This window comes from Homalodisca vitripennis, chromosome 6, assembly GCF_021130785.1.
Source record: "Homalodisca vitripennis isolate AUS2020 chromosome 6, UT_GWSS_2.1, whole genome shotgun sequence".
Lineage (NCBI taxonomy): Eukaryota > Metazoa > Arthropoda > Insecta > Hemiptera > Cicadellidae > Homalodisca > Homalodisca vitripennis.
Genome location: NC_060212.1, coordinates 139,847,872 through 139,861,187, shown reverse-complemented (window position 1 = coordinate 139,861,187; position 13,316 = coordinate 139,847,872). Strand labels below are relative to the sequence as shown.

General features: G+C 30.0%; 1 protein-coding gene across 1 annotated transcript in view; it reads left to right on the top strand.

Annotated features, from left to right (window-relative positions):
* The window catches only part of LOC124364950 (hemicentin-2), a 389,918-nt gene extending 381,708 nt beyond the window's left edge, over positions 1-8,210 (top strand). Inside the window, exons 7-8 of the mRNA XM_046820797.1 lie at positions 920-1,098; positions 1,989-8,210. Coding sequence (XP_046676753.1) covers positions 920-1,098; positions 1,989-2,225 — 416 coding nt within the window. The 3' untranslated portion in view covers positions 2,226-8,210. The remainder of the gene's footprint in view (positions 1-919; positions 1,099-1,988) is intronic.
* Positions 8,211-13,316: the final 5,106 nt, after the last annotated feature.

Sequence of the window (13,316 nt, the reverse complement as noted above, 5' to 3'; positions counted from 1 at the left end):
AGGAAAAAGATTACATTATGAAGATTCAATTTTGTCCAAAACATGAACATATATTTACTTACCATTGTTTTTCCGATCTGCAGACTATGACCTAAATTCATTTGAAGACTACAATAAACTTGAATGTACACTAACATAAAGATGTAATGTTTATTAATTTAGTTAATACTTAAATTTCAATCTTAAATATTAGTAAAATACGATGGTTACAATGAAATATTACGGTAATCTTGGGGTTTGTAAAGTGTAAACTAATCAAAGCCTGCTATAACAATTTTGGGGTTTTCCATAAGAGTGTTTAATTTTTACTGATTAATACTTACACTTTATTTGACAATATCTGGAACTTAAAACAATGTTAGTTGTAAGATAATTGGCTGGTATTCAAAGTTCTCTTAAAAAAGAAGGTAAAGAATGAATGAATTACCAATAATTAATCAATAATTTACTTATGCTGAATTGGTGTACATATGATTTACTGCAATGTAGGCAAATGACTTTCCTAAAAATTTATTCAAAAGCAAGACGTCAAAAATTTTGCTTGCGTAGTCAGTATAGATTTTGAAAAATAGAACGAAATCGTATCCTATTACTTATAGCTTCATTGAATAAATTAATTCCTAAACTAATAAAGACAATAGAGACGTAATTTTTTTTTAATTAATGTTTATAATATTGAAAATTTAAGTATTTTTATTTTCAATGTTAACTTAAATGTGCATAATACCTAATAAAATTGTTCATATTGGTGTAGCTTTTAATACTTTTCAAAAAATTATGATATTTATCCTTCACAACACCATTGCTTGTTTCAATAAACCTACGAATAAAAACCACATTAAACATTATAATATAATATTATTTTAAATTAATATATTGTTTTCAGTTCTTACTCCGTTCAAACTGTATGTCCCTTTAGGTGGCCCTGTGGTGTACCCCAGCAACAAGACTGTTACGGTGGCCACGGGAGAAAGGGCCGAGCTGGCGGTGGAGTTCTGTTCCAATCCGCCCTACAATAAGGCCTTCTGGATGACCGAGGGCAGAATTTTCACGCCGGGCCATTCCACACCTGATGGAATCCTTGCTCATAAAATTATAGTAAGCGCTGTCTTTAATAATAATACAAAAACATAAAATAGTTTGAAAGCTCATATTATAACATTTCTTATTTTCGGGATACTTTTTAGTTATAAATATTAATTATGATATAATTTAGCTTCAGGTTTTAATGAGTGTTAAATAAATATAATTCCCAAAAGGGTTTACTTATGGTTGATCCATACTATCCAAAACCGAGTTGTCCTACTTGAACTACCCAGTGGATGTTCCGAAGCAGAAAGTCACTGAATACAAATTTCGAGATGTTGAGATGGAAGAATAACGAGTGAGAACTCTTATTTACCCGCTTCGATTACTACAGGTAGGCTACAGAGCTTCTTCCCCCAAAGCGGCATAGCTGACGTAGCACCTACTTTCTCTTCCATCGTATGTGTACCATAAGATCTCGGCAGGAAGCCATCGCAATACGTCGCCCATACTCATTCACAATGCTCCGCATGTCCAGAAGCCTCAGAGTAGGCCTGGTAGGGTTAAGAGTAATACAGATTCTTTATCGTTTTAAGAGGTCAGGATATAAATTAAATTTAAACACAATTAGGAAGTAATTTGCAATTAAAATATATAAAACTCCGAATTATATATAACTGATTATTTGATATAAAAGAAATTGCTTTATGCCTTTCTTAGTGTTTTTTGCCTGAAATACTAAATTATGGGACTTTGAGGTGTAGGACTCAAAGATTACTTATATATTTATCAGAACGACTTATATACGTTTTTTACGTGAAAACTTTCTTCTTCAATGTGAAACATTGAATAGTTAACCTATACGTCAACTGCTTGTTAGATAGAAACTATTTACAATTCTCGTATAGAAAGTGATGTTTTGTCTCATTTCATAGGTGACTTTAAAATTAATATTTTTGTAGGAGGGCTCCACCGCCCATTGCTACATCGCGGTGCTCGAGCTGTCCTGGGTGCAGCCTATAGACCATGGCGAGTATATGTTCCTGGTGAGGTCACCTCGGGGAGTGGCCGAGGCGTCAATCCACGTGAATGTCACCCTCGCCAGCGGCTACCTGGCTGCAGCCCGGGCCTCTCGCTTCACTGCCCTCCTCCTCTCCTTGCTCGTCCCCTACTTGATCAACGTCTTGATGAGGGTCTGACAGGTCCTGGTCGTCCAGTGAAGCCGTGTGTCTTATATAGTTACGATAGGGGGGAGTCAACACCATACTTGTAACAGTGAACTGGGTTCTGTTTAGAGCGTAGGTATATGACTGTGACGCACGGATTCAGATAAAATATATTTCAATGTTCACCACTAGATTAGACCGCTTAAGATTAATAATACTGAGTTTTTAAGCGGTTACGGAACAGGAATTGATGTACCATTACAATTAGGCAAATATTTGAATCTTAAACATAACTGTTTCGATGAAGTCTATTTTAAAGTGAATTAAAATAAGATATAAATATTATATACCATAGATACACTGTTTAATGTCTGCCTAAATTTAACTGCTAAATAAAACAAGACTTAACAACGCTTTTAGAAGTTAAGAAGTATACTCGTACAACCATGATCTTCAATTATCAAAAGTTTGTAAAGGTTCGAGACTTTTTTAAAGCACTGTAAAGAAATGTTATAGTTTTGAGTCCAATCTTGAGACAAAAGGTTTATAAACTACATATTTATTGAAGGAGGAGATCTTCTTATTTGAATACAGTATTTTACGATGTCATCTTTGATGTTGAAAGGCCTCGTGTATAAAAATAAAATTATTGCATAATTGTGACTTTTATTTCATCAATTATTACATATTTATTGTATATTATCCTGTAGTCAAATGTTTGAAAATTTATTAAAAATTCTTTAGATGGATTTCAAAGAGCAATCAATTTCTATAAATGACTGCAAACATATGATTTTTATTTTGTTAGATTTATTTTTATAACGATATCTCTGCATAAACACCTCGTTTGCTTTACGATAGTATAACTAAAATTAAAGCTATGTATCCTTTAAAAAATTGTACTATAAATAATAGGTTTTCCTGATTTATAAATTCAGTATGAACAAGCCTGATTACTTTTTTATAAAACATTATTTTAAAATTCTTCTTTAGTGTAAATAATAGTACTACAGATTTTGAAACACATTAGTTTAATATTTTACATAGTTGAAAACATTGCATTACGTCTCATGCAAAAGTTACTCTCATGGTAAAGTACCCCACAATCATGTATTTTGTGCTTAAAGGTACTAAAGTAATTATTTACCATTTTATAGAAATTTTATAAAAAAAGTTAATAAAAATTTTAATATGATAGTATTGGTAGAAATGCATCAATCCGTAAGAAATGTGTCACAGTCATTAACTTACGCTCCGGATTGTTCGATGGGAGTTATATTAACTACACTACACTGGTGTTCCAAGGTTTATATGAAATAATTATTACGTACACATGTCGATAGGGAGTTAGATGATGTGTATTATTAATGTGATATATGAGTCTATATATAAGCTTAAAGATGACTGGAGTTGATATATATTAGCGTATTTTTATCGGTTATATAGATATTTAGTTCTGTGTTAATGTGGATCGACTTATCAATCACAGCAATGTTTTCATTCATGTTTCATTGGGTCCAAAGTTCTAGACATTGCACCTACAACATGGAATATAGTTTTGATTGTAACTTAAAATTTATAGCTCATATTTGGAAATTGATGCTGATACACCGTTTTTACTGTGTTTTATAAGTATAATGAAGATTTTCGTGTATGTAAATATGGCTAAGTCCCACAAAATTTGAAAGATTTGACATTTTCTGCTAACACGTTTACTAAAGCAATGCTTGGTATTAAAATTTATATTAATTAAATAAAATAAAATATATATTTTCATTTATTACATATTTTACATTATTGTAATTTCAAAGATTCATTTCTTTATAAAACACGAAAACTACTCAAAATAAAATAATCATATCATTAATAACAACTAATTCATAGTTCTATATTCATACACCCTAATTACTTAAATTTGTAAATGTTAGCCATCTAAAAATATAACGGAAAATGACCGGCAATCCATGTTTATTTGCATAAAACTCATTTTAAATTATACTCGTAGTAATGTTTTAAATTTTGAATCACTTTCACAAGAAATTCATTAAACTGTAATTATTTTATTGTAAGCTTAGAGAGGTCTAGAGCCGACAACAGTTCGTTGAATTGGAACCAATTATTATTTCTAGACCACAGATATGCATGCTGATTAATTCTAAATGTTTGTTCAGCGTTTTAAAATGTTGTTATAATTTGGAGTTAATGAGTATTGTTTGGAAAAGTATCCGTGACCTGATAATTTTTATTTTTTACATGGATTTCATAGCCAAGTTACCCCCATGGCCACTTAAGAGACTCATTGAGGCTTTAGTAGAAATATAGTACTTAAATTACTTCTTAAAAATAACTTCATTATATTTAATCTATATTTACTAAAACTAAATTTATTTTGAATTTGTGATATACACTAATCATAGGTAAGGGAATTGCATTCTTGATTTCGTACCTATATAACGTAAAACTGACTAAAGAAATTCAAATAACTTTCAAAAATGTACTTTCAAATAACTGGGTTTATATACAGATAGAGGCCCTTTTCTAGAACGTATTTTTCCGTTGAGGACTCACTTTAATTTAAATGTAGGACTATCACGTGTTTCAGCAAACTTTAGTTAATCCAGTTAAATATAATCGTAATTAAAATATATTAGTCTACAAATCCATGTGCAATTAAAAATATCTTACTTGGTTCACTTTTTAAGTACGTTTCATATTAATTTCTTTTAATTTTAGAACTGAATGGGGTACTCATATAAGATAATATTGAAATGCTTTATTAAATCAAAATTTGATATAGTTCATTTTATAATTTCATTCAATTTACATAGTTTGTATTATTTTATAAACTAAAACACGAAAAGAATTTTGTTTTAATTGAATTATACCAACATGGAGATATCCTGTTTATTGGTACTGTACGTATATGAATCAACTTGAAAATTTACCTGAATAAATTTATAAGTAACTTAAAATAATACATAAAAGAGAAAATAAATAAAATTTAAATAATGTCTTCTTATTGATTAGTCCGTTGTTACTAATCCTTTATGAATTCATAGCAGAAACGGTCACACCTTTTATTTTATGGGATTTTTGTAGTTTTAAATCATTGTGATGAATGTTTCACGTTACTCATCAACAGATAGGCGTTAATATTTACATAGTCAACCGTCTCCATTTCAAAGCTAAATTTATTTTTGTCTTAATACGACTCCAATTAAAGTTTAATACGTTTTTTACTACGATAAATAATACATTGTAAATGGTGAAAGGTACATTTGGTGACGTAATCCACTAGTCTGTTGTAGCTAGTGTATTTTACTGTAAGTGGGCTACAGACTTCCATGTTATGCTTAGATAGAATAAGTTAGATTAAGATTGTAAAGACAGATAAGCCGCAACATAAGTCAACGTTTATATGCAAATTTAACCATACGTTTTCGTTATTTTGATTTAAATTAGTGTAATTTATCTTGGTGCTTCTCCCCACAAACATGACTTTTTACGTATCGGAATGTATATAGTCGATTTAAGTTTGTATACATTAATAAAACGTTATTGAAGTTTGAGCATAAGCATTGAGAAATAGCTATGTAAAGTGTTTAATACAAAACTTAATACTAATTATTAAGAGTAAAATGAAAATACAGCGATTATTAGAGAATTCTATTTGTTGTAAACATGTCATTGTCAGATGTAGTGCTCAAAGATTTTCTAGAGCCTGCTCAATCCTCAACCTCTTACAGTCCTTAACAAAAGTAACAAAAATGCTCTATGCAAATTATTTCTGTCACGATTCCAGGAGTAAATGTTGGGCAAAAGAAAAACATTTGGAAGAAAGGAATTATTACTTTTGCGTAGACTTCACAATAAAACTTTACTGAAGCAAATTTTATTTGGTATGACTAAATTTTAAAATAGAATAAATTTAGTTCTGAAATTTATTTCATTTCATTTTGTTTTGACCGAATTTTGTTTCTGAAAGAGTCATAATGTCGTATGGAGTTCAATCTACCATATTTCTTTCCATGTTACTCTATGGAGGAGGGTTTTTTCGGGATGGTTGGTGGAGGAATGAGCAAGTAATAGAAGTAAGATTTGTATACCTTACAGGAATATGTTCTTTAATACAATAAAAGGTATCATTTAAATGATAATATTTGAAATATAAGAGCAAAAATGCATTATATTCAGTAATATATATAATATAATAATATATTCCATTTCAACTGCATGGAATTTAAATACAAACATTTTATTTTATAAAAGACATTGAAAAAAATTATTCACGGCGCATGCACTGAAGAAACACATGGTGGTACTAAACAAAAACTTAATCTTAAATTAAAATTATAATTATTGTGGGATAACAAGATCTTAGTTATGAACTGAAATGTTCAACGCAACCGTCATCACACGCATTGGTTATAGCTATATCACATATGCCCTTACGTTATAATGTCCAACATATTGGATACAAATTACACTTTATAACGTAAATTAGGTTCCAAAAACTAAAAGCGTGCAAGTATATTTTCAAGAATGTGATTGTTTTACATTAGCTTAAAGTTTAGGGAATTAAATATTTATTTTTATTCCAAATGGAAACAGCCTACTGTAGACGTTGTAAACCGGCAAGATATATACATGCTGATTAAGAGTAGGCTGTAGTGAAAGTATATTTATCTTTGGCTGTAGAATAATGGAGGATGTCGCATTTTAAAAAAATGGCATTAATACACACAAACTATTTTACTTTTCCTTTAAACCCGACATTTTTTTCGATGAAGTCCGAAAAGTTTAGAAATTGTTTTCATAAATATACAATATACAAATTACCAAAAACTACTTGATGAGTATAACTCATTTCTTTAGAATGAGATTTCTCTCATAAGTCTAGAACTAATAGTAATGGGGTACAAATGTTTTTAGTTTGTCGTTGACCTTAATGGGACGAAAATCAAGATGGCACCGAATACATTTGGCTCTGAACACAGAGTTCTATTACTAAGATAAATAGTAACTTTGTTTACTATCCTTATTATTTAATTTAAGAATAACCAGACCTTTATCTATATAGCTCTAAACAGTGTGTAAAGTGTTTTTGTTTAGTACAACAATGCCAATTTTAGTCATGTTCAATACTCCTGAATTCTTTTCCAAATCGACCATATTAATCGGTCAAACGCAAGCGTCAATTCAATGTAGTATAATATTTAAACTAACTACATCAAATTCATAATAGATTATCATAAAACCACAGTTACTAGAAATAAATTCGATTATCAACATAATGAAGTGGATAAAAATCAGATTGAATGTACTGTAAATAAACTGCATATGGTGAACAATTCCATATGTTTTCCTCTATTTATCTCTTCAATGTTTATTTAAAAACAGCTCTCTCTGTTTCTCTCTCTGTCCTATTTTGGAATCTATGAACCGGTCACTGTTTGAAACTTGACAAGTGGATGTATTTAGGATATTACGTCGAGCATTCGGAATTGTTTGGTTAAATAAGTTTAGGAAAGTTACCAAATATTTTTTTAATTAAATCGTTGAATATATTTTTAAAGTGTTAACGATCATGTGATTGTATATTTTGTACGGTGTTAGACCTCTAAGTGTGTGTGTGTGAACTTTGTACATGGCCTCATGGCTGAACACCAACCTGCTGAAATTGTTGCATTCGTTTTAAAATGTCAATTGAATATTTTATAGCATTGTAGCTCATATTTTTAACAGTTTGTGTTGATATTAAGATAAAGTTGCGCTAACTACACACTAGGGATCGATTGTTAATGCCAGTAAATTTATATTTGAAACAGTTGTATAACTTAATTGTGTACAGGTTCACTCGGCGATGGTGAATTGGGAACGTATCGATACTAACTACTCGATAATCGATATTAACTACTCGTTTACTGGCACTAATGAAACGATAACCTGACTGGTGGGTCGTTGTATGAATGTTACTCATGTAATACGTCCAACCAATAAAGATGTTGTTAATACTGAGTTGTTAGTATTCATTTATTACTTCCCTGCAATTCTTAAACTATTTTATAGAAGTTAAGATGGATCTATTATGATTATATATTCTGGAGCAAATCAACAAAGATTTAGAACCAGTAATAATGATATATCACTATATCAATTTTAATTTACCCATATGAAGATCTTCCTGGAAACTATTCATAATTTAATTGTAATAATAAACTAACTATTACTCAGCTTCGGTTGTTCACGATTTCAGACATGATTTTAAGAAAATAAATTTGATAATTCAATTTATTAATTCCCTAAAAATTGTGTAATTTGCATATTAATAAAACTAGGAGGCAAAAACAGTGCAGTGTTTCATTAAAATGGACTTCTATTTCACCAATAAAACTGTCATTGGTATTTCAAAATAAAATGTTAATGGTTATTTAGTTTTATTGGAAACCGAATACTCTGTTGTTTAAAACCAACAGTTCAAAGAAAGGGGCGCAATATATTGTTCTTGTTTAATAGTACAATTCTATGTAGAATAACATTCAATCAAGAGTCAGTATCGGCAACTGTACTAATCAAATACTTCATCAATATGTAGAATACAGTGGTATCTAACAAAATCTTTATTTTCGTGCTAAAATATGAAGAGTATCTGGATAAATATTTTAGCCAGAGGCTGTTTTCAGGAGTACTCGAGATTATTCCGGTTAGGTACTTGTTACTTTTTACTAATACTAATATTACTTTTTAAATCATTTATTAATCCTTATGTTTAATGTTGACATTGCTTTTTAATTACAATACAAGGAAACACTATTATAATTCACTCACAACATAGACTCCGTGGTAAGAGAACTAAATTTTGAAGATGTAGTGCTTTTCCCCCTTAAAATACTTATAGATAACATAAAAAATGAGACTTTGGTTTTAATAGTGTATTTGCTGCGATAACGTTGTCTAAACTATCTCAAAATATTTTTTCGTATATGCATGCTTTGATTTGTCGGCAAATATTATTAAAAACATTTTTAAATAGAGTTTGAAACTGAGGTTCAGGAATCATGGTAGATCAGTATATGCATAGGCCGTCATTAGATCGAGGTAATGGATTACAGAATTAGCTCTATAAAATTTGCTTTTGTAACCTCAAAATACAAAAAGTTGTTAATCATATAAAATTTACATTTGTGGTTGTTAAATCTTCTGAAGCTTGTTTGTATAAAATAACTGCAGAAATTTATGTAAACTGTTAATATTATAAAACTCTCTACAAATAAAACTAGTAAATCAATACAAATATTGAATTAAATAAATGTATGAGAATCTATATTTGTGACAAAACGTCATTGCACTGAAATATTTTGCAGAGTTATATCTGAACTAAAAAGGTATTCTGAATTTAAAACTTTTTCGTGTTCAATTGGTAATAAGTTTATTTCTACGGGTATGTTAATATAGTTTGTTCATTGGCCTTAAATTATGTCCATTGCCGAAAATAAAACACAAAATGAATTCATAACACTAAATAAATTATGGATAATAATAATTTATAAGAATTATCTCACTATATTGTAAAATTATAGTGTCTTTGAAGAAGTTTTCACATTTCACTTACTTCAGGAACCTGTCATTTATTATCTTTTTTCATATAAATTATATTGAAACTTTTGTTAAAAAACATGTTTAAATACAACGAGGCTAAGTTGATTTTTCATGTTGTTTATGCCTTGCCCGTAATTGGACATGTGCCCATTAAATTTCTTCTACACCTTTGAATTAGTCGACAGTTAATTCATTACCTTCATAATATGATAGTATTAATTTAGTGTAAATTAGTTAATTCTATCTTTGTATTTTTGTAGAATATTTTTGAAAATTCAACGTACGCTTTGATAATTTAAATAGAACCAATTAGCCACAATAGGAATTAAATTCTATACTGCCACTTTGTTATAATACCAGGAAATGTTTACGTAGTTTTTTTAATAGCACATTGAATTCACATTTTAAAAAGTAATAATACTAAACAAAAATCGTTATTTAAAAAGTTTATTAGTCATAAAATAGTTCAATATTAAAATCTTAAGATTTTAGGATTACTGAACTTCATTTAATTGAAAGAAAACCAATTAATTATAAACATTGATTGAGACGAATTAAAATAGAGGAATATACAAGTTTATTTCAATCCATAATAAACATCTGTATTATGAAATGCTTATTACACATTATACAAATATAATACGTAGTTGAAATAAGCTTTAAGAATTTAACCGGTTTATTCAATTTCAATGAAAATATTATGCGTCTAATATTAGTTTGATTAATTACAATAATATCTAAATTTGTAATATCCCAAAAAAACTAATGCTATAAAAACAACATAACTTTTTAAATGTTGTAGCTGACTAAATACTTATAATTAGCACTACCACAGGAGCTCCTAGCGATGACTGAAGGAAATAAAGTAGTGCCTAACCTTACGTGTAAAAGTTTGTTAACTGTTACACTCCGTTTAGTTTTTCTATGCTGTTATGTAATTTGTACCTTTTTACACATAGTTTTCACTGCCAGTAGCTAAGAATATATCTCCATGTAAGGTATGTAAACACACATGTCATTATTATATTGTTTTTACACAATGAACTACGTGTATGAAAATTTTATTTAACAGTTTAGACCATTGTGCATTTAAACGTTTGGAATTATGTTTTCTTTAGACAAAGAGCGAGTTGCCTATATTGTACCACGCGCGGTTTCCTTAGTCGTACCGGTACGGCTTGCGGTATTTGCTCCAAGTGCCATATTTAAGTTGTTTTTTTACACCTTCATTAAAGACACCAGTTATTGTTGCCTTTTAAATGGAAAAATGAAGTATACAAAAATGGAACCATACGATATGGAAAGGGTCTGGCATGACTACCGTAACAATGACATGGGATTAAATTAAATTTGTTGTGAATATTCTATTCTCGCACTCCATTCAAAAGCCGACTCTTACACGCCATCTTGAAGGAAAGAACGTTACTGAAAATGAAAGTTTTTTGGATGTATGACAACCCTGCCTCCAGAAGGAGAATTACAACTTGTACAGCATATTTTGAAATTCGAATATCTCATGTTTGATGTTAATAAATGATATTAGAACATTGGCATTCCAGATTTTCGAAAAGAATTATATTCCATGGTAGTTTTGAATTCTTTCACATGACAAATAAACTAAAAGTTGGTTATCTGCCAGGGATTTAAATAGGAATTTCCGAATCTGGTTATAGTATGACAAAAGAATTGTTCGTCAAGTTTATTTATAGAATTTGATTAACTGCTTAATAAAGTTTTCTTGGTCCTCGACGGTCACACGACTTATTGTAAAAATATTGAGGCTTTAGAGCTCGTCAGAGAAAATGAAAAAAATAATGCTCCAGCTTCCGGGACACACCACAAACAGCATTCAGCTGCTGGACAGATCGTTCTTCCGTCCCTATGTTCAAACCTCGGAGTAAAAGTCACAAAGTTGCTATGCTGTTGGGTATATTACGGACAGATCCGCCACAGACAATAGTGCTTGTGAAATACATTGGTCAGAGTTGCCTGACATCGGTTTTCTAAATACTGAATCTTCAAACCCTCCCCCCTAAAACATCAATGCCTGCTGTTGGAATTGGACCAATGTTTCAAATTCCAAAGCTAAAAAGCCAAAAATTAGGAAAATAAATTAAGAAAGCCATGTTAATATCGGCCAGCCCTACAAAAACATTTGCAAACAGCAGAAGAACTGCAGCTAGTGTAAGAAAAAGTCAAAAGCCTTGACATTAAAATGGGTAAAATTAAACCTAAAGAAAAAAAAGATAAATGCTGAAATAGGGGAAGGGAAAGCAAATAAAAACTAGTTGCCAAAGAAAGCTACTAATATGCTTAAGAGAGAAAGGAAAAAACTAAATTTCCTCAGATTCTCTACTAATGTTGCCAAAGTGATAATGAAAGCTTCGGAGCATCTGAAATCAGTGGAGCATACTATACTCAACTTGCCTGGATGCTCTACTGATGCTGTAATCAGTGTTAATTCAGACTGGTATTTATTGAAATATTTAAGTAAATGCGTGTGTGTGAACTGTAAATAAACATTGAAATAACCTATGTTTCCTGAGTATTTTGCAGTTATCAAAGTGTATTTATTTAATACTGCTGGATAAGAAATGATGGTGAAATGTGCTATTATGTTAATTTTTAAATCACTCTAATATTTTCATGGTTTTGAAGTTATAATAAAAATTAATATTAATTATTTCATGTTCATGTTTGTGCTTTCATTCCCTTAAAAAATCCAAATCAACTTATCTTTTTGTACTAGTACGTCTAAGGAAACTAGTTCCCTAAATTGTAACAGTAGCAAGCTCATTTATTAACAGATAAATTTATGTATAATAACATTTCACATTATGAAAAATGCAAAGGAGCAACTAATCTATTATAATAAAATTAGTTTTATAGCGTCTGGCTCAAATTGTTGTAAACGATAATTTAAATATAAAAAGTGATACAATATTGGCAACATTCCCCTACTTTGTGAACTATGACGTCACAGCCCTATGTCAATATATCGAAGGCCCGGAGATCTGCTACTTCCGACCGGTCGATGTCCACCGGAAATATTAAACATATTGACGTTTTGTGAGATCAGGGCCGGACTGAGCTTTGGCGGACCCTAGAAAAGATATACGACCACTTCACCCCTCTCCATTATCTTATTGACAACATCTTGTTATTTGGTTAGTGATATAAAGATGCAATATATTTTGATAAGAATAAGTACGGAAAAATTTTATTAATTGGGTAATTTTATGAATTGTTTTAATTAATTTGGTGGACTCCATAAATGTACAATAATTAGTCTGTTAGTTGCACAATTGTAATTATTTTTATATACAAATGACTATGAGCACAACATTTAAAAATACTTTTTAATTATGATTTTTAATCAGACTGGAAGTAATTGTTGAGGTACTTCCTGTTTGATCGCATGATCTATTATTTGCCTTTCCGCTTGAACGCGCGATGTAAATATACAGGATCGAGATCGTTATATCAAAAATAGGATTATTATTTTAAAAGCAGTAGTCACAGTTT